The sequence below is a fragment of the Mastomys coucha genome, unplaced genomic scaffold (genome assembly GCF_008632895.1).
Source record: "Mastomys coucha isolate ucsf_1 unplaced genomic scaffold, UCSF_Mcou_1 pScaffold4, whole genome shotgun sequence".
NCBI classification, from domain to species: Eukaryota; Metazoa; Chordata; class Mammalia; order Rodentia; family Muridae; genus Mastomys; species Mastomys coucha.
The window spans coordinates 54,793,105-54,812,471 of record NW_022196910.1 but is presented as its reverse complement, the minus strand read 5'-3'; the positions used below and the strand labels follow the sequence as shown (position 1 = coordinate 54,812,471).

Genomic DNA, 19,367 nt, shown 5'->3' with positions numbered 1-19,367 from the left:
CCAGGCGAACTTTCCCCCTGCCGTATCAACAATGGAGGCTGCCAGGATCTGTGTTTGCTCACCCACCAAGGCCATGTCAACTGTTCCTGTCGAGGGGGCCGGATCCTCCAGGAGGACTTCACCTGCCGGGGTGAGGGAGCAAGTTGGAACTGGGACAGGGCATGCTATGGGGTGTCAGTACAAGAGACCCTTCTTCCAGTCTCCAGCCCAGGCTACAAGGCTGGACCCAGGCTGGGCTGAAACTCATGACACCTTCTCCCTCCCCAGCTGTGAACTCCTCTTGTCGGGCACAAGATGAGTTTGAGTGTGCCAATGGGGAGTGTATCAGCTTCAGCCTCACCTGTGACGGCGTCTCCCACTGCAAGGACAAGTCTGATGAGAAGCCCTCCTACTGCAGTAAGGGCCCACTCCAGCCTTCACACAGTGCCCTATGCCGTGTGACCTGGCGCCATAGCTGAGCTCAGGATGAGCCGAGACAGAGCCCTAGGAGGGGACTAAGCAGTCATGGGGGGGTGCGGGGGGAGGGGCAGCCCCTTCCTACGCCTGCTGTGACAATGCACACCTTCCATGCCCACCTTCCCCTCACAGACTCACGCCGCTGCAAGAAGACTTTCCGCCAGTGCAACAATGGCCGCTGTGTATCCAACATGCTGTGGTGCAATGGAGTGGACGACTGTGGGGATGGCTCAGATGAGATTCCTTGTAACAGTGAGTAGATTGCTGCATCCAACCTCCTGCCCCACCCCTGCCTCACCCCAGTCTCCTGCCCCACTCCTGCCTCACCCCTAGTTTTTAGTCCATCTCTACCCTGTCCTTACTCTGGCTGAGCGTTTGTCTCCAGGTGCTCGGAGGATAGGCTAGAGCTCTGCCCTGGGCCTTTGTGGCTCTGCAGAGGGACCCTGGCCTGATGGTACTGGTGGGCCCTGTTCTAGAGACCGCCTGTGGTGTGGGTGAGTTCCGCTGCCGGGATGGGTCCTGTATCGGGAACTCCAGTCGCTGCAACCAGTTTGTGGATTGTGAGGATGCCTCAGATGAGATGAATTGCAGTAAGTGACAGCCTGCCCATGACTGACAGCTATCCATGACTGACAGCCTGCCCATGACTGACAGCCTGCCCATGACTGACAGCCTATCCATGACTGACAGCCTGCCCATGATTGACAGCCTATCCATGACTGACAGCCTGCCCATGATTGACAGCCTATCCATGACTGACTGACAGCCTGCCCTGATTGACAGCCTATCCATGACTGACAGCCTGCCCATGCCTGCTCTCCTTAGCCCATCTCTGTCCCTTGTCCCTCCTGTCTCAGGCTGTCCTGCCTTATTTCCTCTCAACATGCCTGGCCCCAAATAGTAGCCTCTATCCTCCCTGGCCTTGCTTTATCCCCCTCCATGGAGGTAGTGAGCCGGTGGGCAGCAGGCACCAAATCTGAAACCATAAGGGCACCATGGGACCAGCAGCTGCTCCCAGAGTAGGACTTAGAACGAGCTGGGTAACCCCTCACCCACCCTCACCACCCTGTCTATTTCACCCTCCACATCGGCTCCTAGGTGGCACCCTGCCCCTCCTCCTCTCCTATGACCCCACTGACCCACCTTCCCTCCACCAGGCGCCACTGACTGCAGCAGCTATTTCCGCCTGGGCGTGAAAGGCGTCCTCTTCCAGCCATGTGAGCGAACATCCCTCTGCTATGCACCCAGCTGGGTGTGCGACGGCGCTAACGACTGCGGAGACTACAGTGATGAGCGGGACTGTCCAGGTCGCCCAGCGGAAGCTCCCCTGGTGGACGGGAGGCCTGGGGCTGGCAGTGTCTTCACACCTCCCTTCTACCCCCTAGGTGTGAAGCGCCCCAGGTGCCCGCTCAATTACTTTGCCTGCCCCAGCGGGCGCTGCATCCCCATGAGCTGGACATGTGACAAGGAGGATGACTGTGAGAATGGAGAGGACGAGACCCACTGCAGTGAGTGTCTGGGAAGCCTAGCGCCCGGGGCCCCTGCCATGCGCGAAGACCCTACCCAGCTCCCACCTCACAGTCCTTATGGAAAGCACCCTTCACAGGGAGGAGCCTGGGTTTCCACTGTGCCCCACCCTCTCAGACTCCAGAATAGTCACTTCTTCAGCTTGTGATGAGCCTCTCTTCGAAGGAATGCCGCAGGCACCTGCCGTGCCTTTCCTTGTCTTCTCATTATGTTCTGTCTATTCTAGACAAGTTCTGCTCAGAGGCGCAGTTCGAGTGCCAGAACCATCGGTGTATCTCCAAGCAGTGGCTGTGTGATGGCAGTGACGACTGTGGGGATGGCTCCGATGAGGCGGCTCACTGTGGTAAGGAGTGACCTGAATCCGGTTCAGGATGGTCGGTTCCTCAAGGAAACACCTACCCCTAAGGAAGGGTCCACTTACCAGTGGGCCATGTTATCATGGCTGCCTGCTCTGCCCTGTCTCCTCCTGAGTTTCTCTGTGTCTCCTTGCCCCTTATACAAACAGAAGGCAAGACGTGCGGCCCTTCCTCCTTCTCCTGCCCTGGCACCCATGTGTGTGTCCCTGAGCGCTGGCTCTGTGATGGCGACAAGGATTGCGCTGACGGTGCGGATGAGAGTGTCTCTGCTGGCTGCTGTGAGTAGGAGAGGCCCTGAGGAATGGGTGGGCAGCAAGCATCGCAGCCTCGCTTTGCAAATGCTGGCAAATGAGGTCAAGGGTAGGAAGAACTTCAGCTTTATGTGAGCAGAGCCTTGACATCAGCTCCTGGATCCAGACTCCTTCCATTCTGCCCATCGCAAGAACCTCAGGATTGGGGGTGGGGGGCGACCATCAACAGCTAGTAGGGCAGGGCTGGAGCAGGGCAGGTCTGAGGAGGGACTCTGCCTCTGTCCCCAGTGTACAACAGCACGTGTGATGACCGTGAGTTCATGTGCCAGAACCGCCTGTGTATTCCCAAGCACTTCGTGTGCGACCACGATCGCGACTGTGCCGATGGCTCTGATGAATCCCCGGAGTGTGGTGAGTCATGTGACTGGAGGAGCAGCCCTGCCTAGCTGTGCTCAGGGTCCAGCCTCATCATCCCCTCCCCCCACCACAGAGTACCCAACCTGCGGCCCCAACGAATTTCGTTGTGCCAATGGGCGTTGTCTGAGCTCCCGCCAGTGGGAGTGTGATGGGGAGAATGACTGTCACGACCACAGTGATGAGGCTCCCAAGAACCCACACTGCACCAGCCCAGGTCAGCCTCTAGGTGGCGCCCTGTCTTCCTCTTCCTCTCCTGTGACCCCACTGACCTGTTCCTGCCACCTTCCATGTTGGCCCCTAGATGGCGCCCTGCCTTCCTCTTCCTCTCCTGTGATCCCACTGACCTGTTCCCGCCACCCTTCATGTTGGCCTCTAGGTGGCGCCCTGCCTTCCTCTTCCTCTCCGGTGACCCCACTGACCTGTTCCCGCCACCCTCCATGTTGGCCTCTATTTGGCGCCCTGCCTTTCTCCTCCTCTCCTCCTCCTCTCCTGTGACCCCACTGACCAGTTCCCGCCACCCTCCACAGAGCACAAATGCAATGCCTCATCACAGTTCCTGTGTAGCAGTGGGCGCTGCGTGGCTGAGGCGTTGCTCTGCAATGGCCAGGACGACTGCGGAGACGGTTCAGACGAACGCGGGTGCCACGTCAACGAGTGTCTCAGCCGCAAGCTCAGTGGCTGCAGTCAGGACTGCGAGGACCTCAAGATAGGGTTTAAGGTACTCGAGGATCCGGCCAGAACCCTTTGCTCGTCCCCGTCATTCCTCCATCAAGTACTTATTGAGGACCCACTCTGCCAGAGGAGAATGCTAGGCTCCGAGGATGTAGCAGGACAGACAGAAGTCCCTCTTCAGTTAGTCTCCTTAGAGCCAGAGGGGCGTGTTCACGGGAGAGAAGAGAGTGGGTTGCTCTGGAGTTCAAGCTAAAGGCCTGGCCTGGCGGAAGAATTATCACCCTAGAGAGGCTATTTAAATCCCCAAGGAAGTGAATATAGATGATAAAAAGCCTTAGCCAGTGCTAAGCTACACTGAGGGACTGGGAGATGAGGGACCGCCACTGAGGCAGAATGACAGCCACATGAGGAAAGCTCCGGGAGACAGGGTGCACAGATTGCAGTCTGTGTGCCTCCCTGTGCCCTCCTGAGGGGCTCTAGTGGCTGGTTTCCAGAAAAGGGAAGCGCAGACTCCAACTGTGTCCTCAGCTGCACATCCCTTTTCCCCACAGTGCCGCTGTCGCCCTGGCTTCCGGCTAAAGGATGATGGCAGGACCTGTGCCGACCTGGATGAGTGCAGCACCACTTTCCCCTGCAGCCAGCTCTGCATCAACACCCACGGCAGTTACAAGTGTCTGTGTGTAGAGGGCTACGCACCCCGTGGCGGTGACCCCCACAGCTGCAAAGCTGTGACCGGTGAGATGGGCACTTGGAGGGTGAGATGTATTTCCGGCAGCTGGCGGCAGTAGGGAGAGGGCTTGATGCAATGTAGCTGGAGATGGCCTGAGGTACCAGAGCTGCTAGAGATAGCCTGGAGGACCAGGGCTGCTGGAGATAGCCTGGGAGACCAGAGCTGCCAGGACATACCTAAGGCAGGAGCTGAGCTGGGACCCTCCACCTACAGATGAGGAGCCATTTCTCATCTTTGCCAACCGGTACTACCTTCGCAAGCTCAACCTGGACGGCTCCAACTACACACTGCTTAAGCAGGTGCCAAAACCAAGCCTTCCTCACACCCATTGACTGCCCGGGCCCAGTATGGCCTCCCCAGATCTTCCCACTGGGACCCATCGTTGTCTCCTACTCCCCCTCCCACCAGCCACGTCCTGACGTGTGTGCCCCTACGGCAGCTGACTTCCCTGTCCCCATCCTAAACCCAGGGCCTGAACAATGCGGTTGCCTTAGACTTTGACTACCGAGAGCAGATGATCTACTGGACGGACGTGACCACCCAGGGTAGCATGATCCGAAGGATGCACCTCAACGGCAGCAATGTGCAGGTGAAACCAGAGGGCTGCCCCATGTGGGCTAACAGGCACACCAGGGCTCCGCAGCTGAGCCTCATGCCTCTCCCTAGTCCCTTGCTGTAAGACTGTCTCCTCTTCTCTCACACCTGTCAACACTGCTTCGCCCGCCCTCCTCCTCGCTGAGCCATAAAAACATCTGCTCAGTTCTGCTCATTTCAGCTTCTCCCTCCTCTCAACTCAAAGTGTGCAAGCACAGGAAACTCCCCCCTCCCCCTGCCTTCCCTCACTGTGGTCTGAGTTCTGTGTGCTCTAGGTGTCTGTGGCCCAAGAGACTCTCCCTGCTTGGAGCTCCTGGTGATAGCCACTTACCATCAGGCTTGGGACAGGACATTTTAGATCCACACTCTCCCTAACAAAGCCAACAGCGGGAGCTAGGCTGCGTGTTACAGGAGAGAGAAGCCATGCCCCAGAGAGCGAGGGTTCCACCAGCTCCTCTTTCTCTGTGCTCCCTGTAGGTTCTGCACCGGACAGGCCTTAGCAACCCAGATGGGCTAGCTGTGGACTGGGTGGGTGGCAACCTGTACTGGTGTGACAAGGGCAGAGATACCATTGAGGTGTCCAAGCTCAATGGGGCCTATCGGACGGTGCTGGTCAGCTCTGGCCTCCGGGAGCCCAGGGCTCTGGTGGTGGATGTACAAAATGGGTGAGTGAACGGAAGGGTCAGGGGAGCCCTGGAAACGCCCAAGCCCTGTCAGCCCGTAGGCTTCTGGTGGGAACAGTCTAGACTCTCAGGGTTCACTGCTCCCCACCTGCCAGGTACCTCTACTGGACAGACTGGGGTGACCACTCACTGATTGGCCGAATCGGCATGGATGGATCTGGCCGCAGCATCATTGTGGACACTAAGATCACATGGCCCAATGGCCTGACCGTGGACTACGTCACGGAGCGCATCTACTGGGCTGACGCCCGTGAGGACTACATCGAGTTTGCCAGCCTGGATGGCTCCAACCGCCATGTTGGTTCGTATGCTAGAGAGGCTGCCCGAGGCCAGCAGGCCTGGGGGGTGGTGTCTAAAGGGTCTGGGGGATCAAGAAGGCATAGTGTACAGAAACCACAACGCAGGGGTCTTGGCATTTCAATACCCTGGTGCTTCCCTGGGATGGGCTCAGACACCAGGCTATAATCCAGCTCCTTAGAGGAAGAAGGGCGGTCCCCTGTGCAGCTCAGGATAATGGCCTGAGGGGTGGGCACATGAGGACTACCTGAAGAACACCCGTGCTTCATACTTCCTGGGAGGAGCCATGCTCTACTCAGAGCAGCAGTATGGCTATTGGACAGGCTATCACTGTACAACCTTAGGAAGCCAGAGAAGCATCCGGACCCAGGATTCATTTCCATCTCAGGGTTGTGACGGCATTAAAGGAGGTCAAGTAGGCACGGAACCCAGTCTGTATTTGGTGCTGACTGCTGCTGTGTCTCCCCTGCGCTCCCTCCCACAGTGCTGAGCCAAGACATCCCACACATCTTTGCACTGACCCTATTTGAAGACTATGTCTACTGGACAGACTGGGAAACGAAGTCCATCAACAGGGCCCACAAGACCACGGGTGCCAACAAGACACTCCTCATCAGCACCCTGCACCGGCCCATGGACCTACATGTCTTCCACGCCCTGCGCCAGCCAGATGGTAAGCGAGCAGACATGGGGGAGAGGATGGCGTCGAGAGTGGTCCAGGCATGAAAGGCCTGTTCTCAGCAAGAGTCAAGACATAGCATCAGCGGGACTGACTGAGCATCCCTGCCAGGTCCTGGACATATAGAGGCTACAGGCAGAGTACCCCTCAGCAGCTTCAGTCTGCCCTGGGCTCAACGTGGGGTCTCTGGCAGCCAGGCCCTGAAGTAGTCAGAGAGCCCAGAGATTAGTGAGTGTGGATAAAGAGTGTCAGAGGAAACTCTGAAAGCAGACAGATTTGGGGTAGGATAGAGAGCTGCCCTGCCTCTGTGCTGGCTGGAGGAAGCCAGACATCCTTTAGAAGGCGCAGGACCCAGCCTCACAGTCAGGGAAGCTGGTGGGCAGCCATGACCCTTCAACCTCTTTCCTCTGGCAGTGCCCAATCACCCCTGCAAAGTCAACAACGGTGGCTGCAGCAACCTGTGCCTGCTGTCCCCTGGGGGTGGTCACAAGTGCGCCTGCCCCACCAACTTCTATCTGGGTGGCGATGGCCGTACCTGCGTGTCCAACTGCACGGCAAGCCAGGTGAAGTTCCTCCCAGGACCCCCACACTGCAACGCCCCATTTCCCTGACCTGTCCCACACTCCTGTTGCCAGGCCCCCAATAATACCTGCACCTCTGGCATGCTGACACCCGCATACTCCTGTGTCCTCACAGCAATCCTTGTACACTGTCACCTTATAAGCACCTCTAATGCTGATCTCACCAGGGCCACGAGCCCTGGCCTTCCTGTGTTCTCCCCGTATAGACACCCCTCATCTGGCTTTCCTACATTCATCATAGTCCCCCCTTTCTGTCCATCTCTGCCACCTACAAACTCTAACACCTCCTGCTATTTCTCTGAAATGTTTCCACCCTTTGAAAAAGAGCCTTCTGCCGGGCAGTAGTGGAACACGCCTTTAATCCCAGCACTTGGGAGACAGAGGCAGGCTGATTTCTGAATTTGAGGCTAGCCTGGTCTACAGAGTGAGTTCCAGGACAGCCAGGGCTACACAGAGAAACCCTGTCTCAGAAAACCAAAAAAAAAAAAAAAAAAAAAAAAAAAAAGAAAAGAAAAAGAGATAAGGCCTCCGAGCCTCCATACCCTCTCCAACCCCGCTTTCCCACTTGTCCTCCAGTTTGTGTGCAAGAACGACAAGTGCATCCCCTTCTGGTGGAAGTGTGACACAGAGGACGACTGTGGGGACCACTCTGATGAGCCTCCAGACTGTCGTGAGTGTCTTTGACACCCCCTGGGGCGGAGACCTCAGTGATTCACTTGTTCCATGCTCTTTCTTTTTTAATGTGCATGTGTGTGCCTGTGTATATACAGACATGTGTATGTGCCTACATGTGTGTGTATTTGTGTCTGTATGTGTGTGCCTGTGTGCATGTGTGTGCACGTGTGTGCTTATATGTGTGTGTCTGTTTGGTGCATGTATGTCTGTGTGTATTGTGCATGTGTGTCTGTGTGTGCATGTGTGTGTCTGCATGTGTGTATGCCTGTGTGTGTGTCTGTGTGTGAATGTGTGTGCTTATATATGTGTGTCTGTTTGTGCATGTATGTCTGTGTGTATTGTGCATGTGGGTCTGTGTGTGCATGTGTGAGAGTGCGTGTCTATATGTGCATGTGTGTGCCTGCGTGTGTGTCTGTGTTCCTCTGTGTGTGTGTGTGTGTGTGTGCCTGAGTACCTGCTTGTGTGCAGTGTGCATTTGCCAGTGCAGAGCATGCACATGCCATGGAAAAATGTGTAATGGTCAGAGGACAACTCTTGGAAGTCAGCTTTCTCTCTCCTCACTGGGTTCTGAGGATCATTGGGCGGTCAGGCTTAGGTGGCAACCCCCACCAGGCCATCTCGCTGACCCATCTCCTACTCTTGACACTGAGCCTTCCTTCTCGGCAGCCGAGTTCAAGTGCCGCCCAGGCCAGTTCCAGTGCTCCACCGGCATCTGCACCAACCCAGCCTTCATCTGTGATGGGGACAATGACTGCCAAGACAATAGTGACGAGGCCAATTGCGGTAAGGAGCTGCCTAGATACCAACCATTCCTTCCCTAGCACTTGGGGGTTCAGAGAGAGAAGATGCACTAACGTACAGCAGCTTTCACTCTAGGCTACATTTCTGGGCTTGGGACCACAGCCCGCCAGTCCCCTACGAGGGACATGGAGGCCCCTGCCCACCCTGAGTCCCCTCCTCTCCTTCTCCCTCTCCCAGACATTCACGTCTGCTTGCCCAGCCAATTCAAGTGTACCAACACCAACCGCTGCATTCCTGGCATCTTCCGTTGCAACGGGCAGGACAACTGCGGGGATGGCGAGGATGAACGGGATTGCCGTACGTGCCAGGTTCAGGGAAGTGGGCAGGGGACCGTGGCACACACCATCGTTGCCCGCTGCTTCCTGTAGAGGCACTGAGTTAACTCTGTTAGGGGTGGTGGTGGCGTAAATCACATTGGTTTGCTCGTAAAAGCACTGTGCTCAGTAAGAACGGTCTGCCAACCAGGCTGGGGATAATCCATCCCTTCCTCCTGACCGAGACCAGGGCAAGGCTTTCAGGAGAGGGAGAGCGTGGCAACCGAAGCTGTGAGGAGATAAAAGGTAGGGTCCTCAGTCTCTGTTCCATGTTGTAGCTGAAGTGACCTGCGCCCCCAACCAGTTCCAGTGCTCCATCACCAAGCGCTGCATCCCCCGTGTCTGGGTCTGTGACAGGGACAATGACTGTGTGGACGGCAGCGATGAGCCCGCCAACTGCAGTGAGTTGCCCATCTCCCCTGAACCGTCCTCCCTCTGCTGCCTCTGTGGTTCCATTGCCCCGGCAGACAGACCCCTGGCTCCCTGATGGGGTCTCCCCCTCACCTGAACCGGTGCCTTGCAGCCCAGATGACCTGTGGAGTGGATGAGTTCCGCTGCAAGGACTCGGGCCGCTGCATCCCCGCACGCTGGAAGTGTGACGGAGAAGATGACTGTGGGGATGGCTCAGACGAACCCAAGGAAGAGTGTGGTAAGCCTGGTCATCTTGGGAGTATAGCAGTTTGGGGTTACGGGTAGAATGAAGTTTGGTGGTAGGCCTCTGGGCAGGGTCTTGGCATGACCCAGAGAAGGGCTCTTGTGGATGCCTAGAGCTTACACAAGAAAGCTTCCCAAGTGGTGCCTCCCACCTCTGAATCCTGCTCCTCTCCCTCCCTGCCCCTCAGAAAAGAATCATGCAGAATCTCCAGTGCCTTCCCTGTTCACCCGCCCCATTCCCCCAGAAAGCTGCCTTCTTTCCCCACTCGATTTGCCCTGAACCTCCTATAGATACCACATGGCAAGAGTGTCAGTGCCTGAGCCCCAGAGTGAGCTCTCTCAGACAGCAATGACCACCCCTCTGCTGCCAGCCTCACCTGCCCACCCTAGATCCTAACATCTGCCGCCTGCTCCACCCCTGACTGCCCCAATATCTGCCTCCACATCTTGCCTCCCCCAGATGAGCGCACCTGTGAGCCATACCAGTTCCGCTGCAAAAACAACCGCTGCGTCCCAGGCCGCTGGCAGTGTGACTATGACAACGACTGCGGAGATAACTCGGACGAGGAGAGCTGCAGTATGTCCTACGCCTTACCCCGCCCGCCATTTCCTTTCCCAGGCCTTGGCATCTCCCTCCTCAGCACCACACCCCTCCTACCCCCATTCAGGGGGTGGCCTCCCAGGGCAAGGGGGTCAGGCACCCCTCAGCCGTGCTCCACCCCACTCTATGTCCTGTACTTGAGCTTGTGACATTTCATCTCATCTCATGTTTCTCTCCATTTTCACACTGTCCTCTTGGGGTTGCAGAGGTAGGTGTCTCTGGTGTACCCCTGTTCCTGCCAGCTCTGCCTCTGCCTGGAGCCCCGCCCATCCCTGTGCCGTGCTTTTCTGCCCACCATCCTTAACTGGCCTCTTCCCCAGACCTGGTGCTTGTCTCCTCTCCCTCCCATACATGGTCTGTCCTAAGGACAGGACCAGGGATCTGTGCCCTCTCCCATGTGTCTGTACCTAGTGGGATAAGTGTGAGTACCCCCTTGGCCCAGCCAGTCTCGTGAGGACAGCCAGTTAGCTGCCCGAGATTGGTTGACTGTCTCGATCATCACACCAGTCAGCTGTGGCCTCTTCATGGACGGACGTAGAGATGAGCCTTGTGCTTGGGAGTTAGTATTTTCTGAGGGCTGAAGATACCCTGTGCCCACCCTGCTGTGGCCTGTCTCTCCTCAGCACCTCGGCCCTGCTCTGAGAGTGAGTTTTCCTGTGCCAACGGCCGCTGCATCGCTGGGCGCTGGAAGTGTGATGGGGATCACGACTGTGCCGACGGCTCGGACGAGGTGAGGGGAGCTCAAGAAAAGGGGTGGTCTTGGTAGAAGTAGGGCAGGACCCCAAGGACCTGATTGGACTGCTGGTCTCCATACCCACAGAAAGACTGCACCCCTCGCTGTGATATGGATCAGTTCCAGTGCAAGAGTGGACACTGCATCCCCCTGCGCTGGCGCTGTGATGCGGATGCGGACTGTATGGATGGCAGTGACGAGGAAGCCTGTGGCACTGGGGGTGAGTGAGCTCCTTCATCCTGGCACCTCCATCCTGCCCACCTCTACCAGCCCACTATGTTTAATCTGTCTTTTAATTCCACCATTTGTTGGTCCTGCAACAAACCCTCAGTAAGCATATACTGCAAGCCGGGCACAGACCTAGTGTTGGATATAGCAGTAGACTGGGCCCAGGCCCGCTCTGGGTACATTTTATGCAGATTTTACCCTGTTGTACTAATTTTTTTAAATCTCACTGGAGGGTTTTTACCCTGCCTTTAATCATTCAGTTCCCGGATAAAAGTCACAAAACTTTTATATTTATAATAAGCCGTTAACACACCAGAGCTAGGCAGATATCAACCCTCTAAGCTGTTAGAATCTACTTCCCCAACAATAACCCCGAGTTATAACCTGCCATCCTCCATCTGAGCAGCTCTTCACTCCAATTGTCCAACCCTCATGGCCATGTTTTCATGACTCAACTACCCTATGGCATCTTCTCCCTCTCCTGGTGGCCCCTGTCTCAGACCCCTAGCCTGAGAACCAAAACTCCACCTGTCTCTCTTTTGCCCAACTATAGGCTGCAGGCACCTTTATTCACCAATCAGGGATAACTTGGGGGATAGTGTGAGACTCTCCTGCTCCCTGGGGGCAACCAGGACCAATACTTAGCAATAGGATACATTGTGATACAATACAATACAATACAATGTAACAGATCAACTCAGAGTGCTCTAAGCTTGCTAAGGGGACTAGCTAAGTAGAGATCCAGCAGAAGCCTGCAGTCCAGGTCCGTCCATGCTCTACCCACCTCCCACCCAGTTGCCTGTGTTAAGAGGCCAGTTCCTGCTCATCTTCCTTCCCTGGGGCAGGTGATGAGTCAGGGGCTGCTACAGCCAAGCATGCCTGGATTCAGCCACGGGTGAGGCCAGTGTGACACCTACCAGAAGAGAAGCAGGGGTCTCACCTGCAAGGCGGCCTTCTGGTTCTGCCCTGTGGGCTGATGGTAGCAACCAAAGCTAAGTCTCTGAGCTGCCGCACATCTGTAGCTGCTGCAGACTGTACCAGACTCAGGTGTCCCACCTCACCTACTCAAGGAGAGCATCCTCAACCCCTGTGGACATGCGCCAAGCAGCCTCTCCCCCACCCCAATACCAGCGAAAGCACGCTGCCCCTCTGCCCACTGGGCAGAAAACGAAAATGCCTGAGTTTGATTCAGCGACAGCTTCTGTGATAACCCCTGGTCCTCAGTCCCACCCATGGCGTGAGTGATGGGCAGCCACCCAGCCACCCCTGCATTCATTCTTACCCCTCTCTCTGTTCCCCCCGCACCCAGTGAGGACTTGCCCCTTGGATGAATTTCAATGTAACAACACCTTGTGCAAGCCACTGGCCTGGAAGTGTGATGGAGAAGACGACTGTGGGGACAACTCAGATGAGAACCCCGAGGAATGCAGTAAGATGTAGGGGCCGGGGGCGGAGGGGAGGCTGGAGAGATTGCTCAGAGGTTAAGGGCACTGACTACTCTTCCAGAGGTCCTGAGTTCAATTCCCAGCAACCACATGGTGGCTCACAGCCATCTGTAATGGGATTTGGTGCCCTCTTCTGGTGCATCTGAAGACAGCTATAATGTACTCATATACATAGACAGATTTAGGATGGGGCAAGATTAGGGGTCATCCACAGCAAGGATGCTGGGACATGGCTCCCATACTCCCCGGTGGCCAGTTCTCCCCTACCACTTGCCCCCAACACTGACTGTGCCTCTGTCTCCCGGCTTCCACAGCCCAGTTCATGTGCCCTCCCAACCGGCCCTTCCGCTGCAAGAATGACCGTGTCTGCCTGTGGATTGGGCGCCAGTGTGACGGCACGGACAACTGTGGAGATGGGACTGACGAGGAGGACTGTGGTGAGCTGAGGGCAATGGGGGGGGGGGGCTAAGAGGAGCTGCATCCAGGGAACAGCCTGCTGAAAGCTGAAGGGGGGCTCTAAATCTGGGGAGAGTGGAGCCCTTGGGAAAGGTATGAAAGGCTTCCTGGGGCCCTGAGTCTGCAGAGTCAACACCATACACACACATACTCACAAGCACACATGCACATACATGCATGCATGCACACACTCACACACATACAAGCACACACACACATATATACACATGCACACACATGCATACACACACATGCGCACGCACACACACGATGCACGTACACATGCGCGTACGCTTGCGCTCACATGTACACACACCCTCAACTTGGCGAGCAGTCAGGACACACGTATGTTCACAAGGTCTCTGTGGATGTAAGTAGGGATAGCGTGTGCAGTACCCAGAGCCTGAAGCCTCTCTCCTCCCCAGAGCCCCCCACAGCCCAGAACCCCCACTGCAAAGACAAGAAGGAGTTCCTATGCCGGAACCAGCGCTGTCTCTCATCCTCGCTGCGCTGTAACATGTTTGATGACTGCGGTGATGGCTCCGATGAAGAAGATTGCAGCATCGGTAGGACTAGGCCTGAGAGCAGAGGGTGGGTGGGCACTAGGGGGCCGGGCTCAGGGGAAGGAATTCACCGTCTCTTCCCCACAGACCCCAAGCTGACCAGCTGTGCCACCAATGCCAGCATGTGTGGGGACGAAGCACGTTGTGTGCGCACCGAGAAAGCTGCCTACTGTGCCTGCCGCTCGGGCTTCCATACTGTGCCAGGCCAGCCTGGATGCCAGGGTAGGAAAGCTGGATGGGAGATGGGGCAGGAACCCCAGCTCCTAGACTCCCCAATGACCTTCAGTGTAACCCCCAGACATCAATGAGTGCCTGCGCTTCGGCACCTGCTCTCAGCTCTGTAACAACACCAAGGGAGGCCACCTCTGCAGCTGTGCCCGCAACTTCATGAAGACACACAACACCTGCAAAGCTGAAGGTGCTAGAGTCGGGAAGGACCGGAAGGCTGGGCGGGGCCGGAGGGTGGGCGGGGCTGGACCACACCACCTATAAAATGGAGCTGGCCTGGAATGGAACACTCCCTGGCGCACTTCCTTGCTCAGGCATGTATGCCCAGACTCAAGGTGCACTGAGCAAAGCAACGCGTAGGAAAGGTAGAAGGCAGCGCCTGGCTTTCTGGAGAAGCTCTGTGAGAGCAACAGTGTCCCCTCCCCACTCCTTGACTGAGAGTATAGCCAGACTCACAGTCACATGGGCCCACCGGCATGTCCCCTCCGTGCCCTGACACAGCCTTGCACCTTTCATATGTCCATGCACACACACCGTCCACACACATAGCATGTCTATACATACTCCTGTGTATACATACACTTCTCATGCCATGCACATCTACCCCACATCTCTGAAACTTCTCAGCACTTACCACACAGTATTTAGCAGACCTAATTCCTGGAACTCTCAAGGAAGCGGTCACGCAAGGACAGATTTCTGAAGGATCTGATCATCCTGGCTCAACTTGGGGCCAGGTAGATCCCTCAGAGTTGCCATTCGCTATGCCCGCTCTGGAAACAAACCCCTTGTGTCTAAAACAAATGGTCAGGTTAGATGGGAGGCTACTGTAGCGTAGCAGGGTCTTGGCTGGAGGTCACCTATTCCAGTCCTTGGCCATATGCATTCCAGGGATGGGACTCAGGCCCTGGGTTCTCACCTCTGCCTTCCAAGCCCATCTGATAGGTAGTCTCTCACTCTGGCAGGCTCTGAGTACCAAGTGCTATACATTGCTGATGACAATGAGATCCGCAGCTTGTTCCCGGGCCACCCCCACTCAGCCTACGAGCAGACCTTCCAGGGCGACGAGAGTGTCCGTATAGACGCCATGGATGTCCATGTCAAGGCCGGCCGTGTCTACTGGACTAACTGGCACACAGGCACAATCTCCTACAGGAGCCTGCCCCCTGCTGCCCCTCCTACCACTTCCAACCGTCACCGGAGGCAGATCGACCGGGGCGTCACCCATCTCAATGTAAGTGTCCAGCCTGTCTGAGATCAGGTGGAAGTGCTCCACAGGACAGAGCTGACTTAAAAAGGAGAGTGTGGGGGCTGGGAGAGCAGAAGACTAGAAGACAGGAACAGTCAGGTCGGCCTGCTAGGCACAGATAACAGCCAGAGTAATAAGAAGTATCCAGGGCTGGAGAGATGGCTCAGTGGTTAAGAGCACAGACTGCTCTTCCAGAGATCCTGAGTTCAGTTCCCAACAACCACATGGTGGCTCACAACCATCTGCAATGGGAGCTGATGCCCTCTTCTGGTGTGTCTGAAGACAGCTACAGTGTGCTCAAAAAATAAATAAATAAATCTTTAAAATTTAAAAAAAAAAGTTTCTGTAGTTGGCCCTGCCATGTGGCAACATGGGACACCAGGACAGACTGACACTCTGCAGCACAGCCCACTCTGATACCTCTATGCTAATACTGGCCAGCTTGCTTAATGGTATGGGCTCTACTTCATCAACAAAATGAATACCACCTCTCCTGGGCTTAAGTAGAATTCAGAGGTAGAATGTGTGAAGCCAGGGTTTGATCCTCAGCAACAACAATGAAGATATAACACCTAATCTTATAAGCTTCTTTATAGATTTGATTTTCTTTAGTGGTAGATTTGAACTAAGGACTTCATGGATGCTAGCCAACTGCTTTAGCAATGAACTACACTCCCAGCTTCAGAATTTTTTTTTTTTTTTTTTTTTTTTTACATTGAGAGTGTGTGCATGTGTTTGAGAGTGTTCGTGTATATCACGTGTGTATGTCATGGTGCACACATAGAAGTCAGAAGACAACTTGAAGTTTATTCTTTGTTTCTACCAGGAGTCCCGGGGATTGAACTCAGGTCCTCAGGCTTGGCAGCAAGCACCTTTACCCTGAGCCACTTAACTGTCCACACCCCATAACCTTTTTTAAAGTGAGGATTAACTGGAAAATCATAAAAAGGTGCCTAGCATGGTGGCTCGTGCCTGTAACTCCAGCTGTAAGAGTAGCAGAGGAAGGAAGATCAAAAGAGAAGGGTCACAGGCTACACAGTGAGTTCCAGGTCAGCCTGGGCTATGAGAGAGACCTATTCAAAAGCCAAAGAACCTAGAGACTGGTCATGTCACGTGGGGTGACAGACAAGAACAGGTGGGCAGATAGGAGAATGGAGGTGACGATCGGGGGACAAAAGATGCCGGTCCCTGAACATGTGACTCCACTTAGATTTCAGGGCTGAAGATGCCGAGGGGTATTGCCATCGACTGGGTGGCTGGAAATGTGTACTGGACCGACTCTGGCAGAGACGTGATTGAGGTGGCACAAATGAAGGGCGAGAACCGAAAGACGCTCATCTCGGGCATGATTGACGAGCCCCATGCCATCGCTGTGGATCCTCTGAGGGGGTGGGCACAGCACCTGGGCTTCCCCAGTCCTGGCCCTCCTAAAGCCTCTGTTGGGGACTCCCAGTTGAATAGCTGGCCTCTGCTTTACTGGCATGTGCAGCCAAGATCTGGGCCCCCTGCAGGGATAGCTATGCCCACTCAGGTGCTGCTGGCTTAGCACATCCTAGTTAGAGCAGGCATTGCTAGTGTGGGTCAGCAGCTCTCTCCTGGGTCTCACTGAAGGGGACAGGGTGCTCCCTCACAATACCCAGGAGCGTCCACACCAGGCCAGGTGCCCCCTGTTCCGTCTTGCACTGTCTCCTTGGCCTTAGGGTCCAACTTAATCTCATTTCTCCTTTCCCAGCACCATGTACTGGTCAGACTGGGGGAACCACCCCAAGATTGAAACAGCAGCAATGGATGGGACCCTTCGGGAGACTCTCGTGCAAGACAACATTCAGTGGCCCACAGGTCCCTGGGGCAGGGGTAGGGTGTGGAAGGGGCAGGCTCTGATCACGGCTGCTTCAGAAGTCACCCCTGCGTGCAGTAGGGCGGGTGGTCTCCAGCAAATCAGATCGAGGGCTGTGGGAGTGTTTCCCAGATGGCCAACTGGGAAAGATCACAATGCACAGGGTACGCTGCCGTGGATACCAGGCAGAGTCGGCTCTGTTCTCTGCACCCAGCCTGGCGTGACAGAAGCTGAACTCTGACAGACAGCGTTCTCTCACTCCAGGTCTGGCTGTGGACTATCACAATGAACGGTTGTACTGGGCAGACGCCAAACTTTCGGTCATCGGCAGCATCCGGCTCAACGGCACTGACCCCATTGTGGCTGCTGACAGCAAACGAGGTGAGAGGGCACTGGCAGCCTTGGTCCCCAACATTGTCATTGGGCTTCCCACTGAGCCCAGAGACCTCACTTCAGTGCTCATGTGCTTCAGAAGCCCAGCACCCAGCCAGCCTGTGGGCCTGCGCCCAATGAGATCAAGTTGTGTGGGGTCAGCAGGGGTGGAAGAGTTTGGCAAATGAGGGGAGAGGGAAGCTGAACTCTCCCGTGACCTCATCTTGGGGTGACGAGACCTTTGCCAGTGGCAGGGATAGTTCTCAATATGTTAAGTCTGAGGTGCCTAAACTGACAGGTATCTGTGGGTCCAGAGCCCAGGTACCTGTGGTGACTTAACCTGGCTCTCCCCGCACCCCAGGCCTAAGTCACCCCTTCAGCATTGATGTGTTTGAGGACTACATCTACGGAGTCACTTACATCAATAATCGTGTCTTCAAGATCCACAAGTTTGGACACAGCCCCTTGATTAACCTTACTGGGGGCCTGAGTCATGCCTCTGATGTAGTCCTCTACCACCAACACAAGCAGCCTGAAGGTACATCAGAGGGAAAACCCGAGGTGTGGGAGGGTGGGTTAGTTAGGAGGGTGTTCTAACATTAATCCCTTCCAACACCTGCAGTGACCAACCCCTGCGACCGCAAGAAATGTGAATGGCTATGTCTGCTGAGCCCCAGTGGGCCTGTCTGCACCTGTCCCAATGGAAAGAGGCTGGATAATGGCACCTGTGTGCCCGTGCCCTCTCCAACACTCCCTCCAGATGGTACACACACCCCTTTCCTGGGTACCTGAGGATCCCTTCCCCATAGTATCTGGCTCCCCTGACCCTTGGTCCCCGTCCTTACGCAGCCCCAAGGCCTGGAACCTGCACCCTGCAGTGCTTCAATGGCGGTAGCTGTTTCCTCAACGCTCGGAGGCAGCCCAAGTGCCGCTGCCAGCCCCGATACACAGGCGATAAGTGTGAGCTGGACCAGTGCTGGGAATACTGTCGCAACGGAGGCACCTGTGCAGCTTCCCCATCTGGTATGCCCCCAACCAGGACTGGTCCCCTCCCATCATCCTGGCCCCCAACCTCTCCTCACCTGGTCCTTCTAATCGCCCCAGCATCTACCCCATCTGCTTGTCGCATCCCTAGGATCCCTGCTATAGACCCAGGTGGTCCCCAGTGCCACGGTCCCACTCACAGACCCTCTCCCACCAGGCATGCCCACGTGCCGCTGTCCCACTGGCTTCACGGGCCCCAAATGCACCGCACAGGTGTGTGCAGGCTACTGCGCTAACAACAGCACCTGCACGGTCAACCAGGGCAACCAGCCTCAGTGCCGATGTCTACCTGGTTTCCTGGGTGACCGTTGCCAGTACCGTGAGTATGCGCCCCAACCCCATGGAAAACCCAAAGGGGCAGGTCCAGAGGATGGAAGCCGTATGCAGATGAACTAAACCCAGGCCGTGGGTGCTGCCCACCATGTTGGCACATCTCCCTGGTACAGCGAGCCTCCAGGCATCAGGATCATTCAACAGAGGGAATGCCCTGTCTGAATGCTTAGGGTCATCCTAGTGTCCTGGGGGCTGTGACAAGACATTAGGAGGCTCAGGAGGGGATGGGAGTCATCCATAGGTCCTGGACAATACTTGACCCTGCATGGTGGATCCTTATGAAGGTGGGGCTTGTACTTCCTCTCCACTCCCAACCACAGGGCAGTGCTCTGGCTTCTGCGAGAACTTTGGCACGTGTCAGATGGCTGCTGATGGCTCCCGACAGTGTCGCTGCACTGTCTACTTTGAGGGACCAAGGTGTGAGGTGAACAAGTGTAGTCGCTGTCTCCAAGGCGCCTGTGTGGTCAATAAGCAGACCGGAGATGTCACCTGCAAGTGAGTGGGGATCCTGCCTCCACATTCTGTCCTGTTGCAACTCTTTGGCCCTACTGCCCCTCCTAGCCCCGCCCCATCCTGCCCCTCCTAGCCCCG

The 19,367-nt window shown here is 55.9% G+C and overlaps 1 protein-coding gene across 2 annotated transcripts in view; it reads left to right on the top strand.

Moving 5' to 3' along the window:
* The window catches only part of Lrp1 (LDL receptor related protein 1), an 86,103-nt gene that overhangs the window by 64,740 nt on the left and 1,996 nt on the right, over positions 1–19,367 (top strand). For both annotated transcript variants that reach the window (XM_031350234.1, XM_031350233.1), the window contains 40 exons: positions 5–130; positions 268–396; positions 589–708; positions 933–1,046; positions 1,614–1,763; positions 1,842–1,964; positions 2,210–2,326; positions 2,489–2,617; positions 2,879–3,001; positions 3,081–3,221; positions 3,535–3,725; positions 4,231–4,414; positions 4,623–4,708; positions 4,879–4,998; positions 5,481–5,668; positions 5,782–5,987; positions 6,468–6,656; positions 7,077–7,225; positions 7,820–7,913; positions 8,585–8,701; positions 8,897–9,016; positions 9,312–9,434; positions 9,557–9,682; positions 10,148–10,264; positions 10,912–11,018; positions 11,109–11,241; positions 12,559–12,678; positions 13,009–13,131; positions 13,576–13,716; positions 13,801–13,935; positions 14,012–14,131; positions 14,907–15,175; positions 16,401–16,579; positions 16,923–17,029; positions 17,292–17,408; positions 17,761–17,937; positions 18,022–18,162; positions 18,249–18,422; positions 18,601–18,762; positions 19,097–19,271. In XM_031350234.1, coding sequence (XP_031206094.1) covers positions 5–130; positions 268–396; positions 589–708; positions 933–1,046; positions 1,614–1,763; positions 1,842–1,964; positions 2,210–2,326; positions 2,489–2,617; positions 2,879–3,001; positions 3,081–3,221; positions 3,535–3,725; positions 4,231–4,414; positions 4,623–4,708; positions 4,879–4,998; positions 5,481–5,668; positions 5,782–5,987; positions 6,468–6,656; positions 7,077–7,225; positions 7,820–7,913; positions 8,585–8,701; positions 8,897–9,016; positions 9,312–9,434; positions 9,557–9,682; positions 10,148–10,264; positions 10,912–11,018; positions 11,109–11,241; positions 12,559–12,678; positions 13,009–13,131; positions 13,576–13,716; positions 13,801–13,935; positions 14,012–14,131; positions 14,907–15,175; positions 16,401–16,579; positions 16,923–17,029; positions 17,292–17,408; positions 17,761–17,937; positions 18,022–18,162; positions 18,249–18,422; positions 18,601–18,762; positions 19,097–19,271 — 5,662 coding nt within the window. The remainder of the gene's footprint in view (positions 1–4; positions 131–267; positions 397–588; positions 709–932; positions 1,047–1,613; positions 1,764–1,841; positions 1,965–2,209; positions 2,327–2,488; positions 2,618–2,878; positions 3,002–3,080; positions 3,222–3,534; positions 3,726–4,230; positions 4,415–4,622; positions 4,709–4,878; positions 4,999–5,480; positions 5,669–5,781; positions 5,988–6,467; positions 6,657–7,076; positions 7,226–7,819; positions 7,914–8,584; positions 8,702–8,896; positions 9,017–9,311; positions 9,435–9,556; positions 9,683–10,147; positions 10,265–10,911; positions 11,019–11,108; positions 11,242–12,558; positions 12,679–13,008; positions 13,132–13,575; positions 13,717–13,800; positions 13,936–14,011; positions 14,132–14,906; positions 15,176–16,400; positions 16,580–16,922; positions 17,030–17,291; positions 17,409–17,760; positions 17,938–18,021; positions 18,163–18,248; positions 18,423–18,600; positions 18,763–19,096; positions 19,272–19,367) is intronic.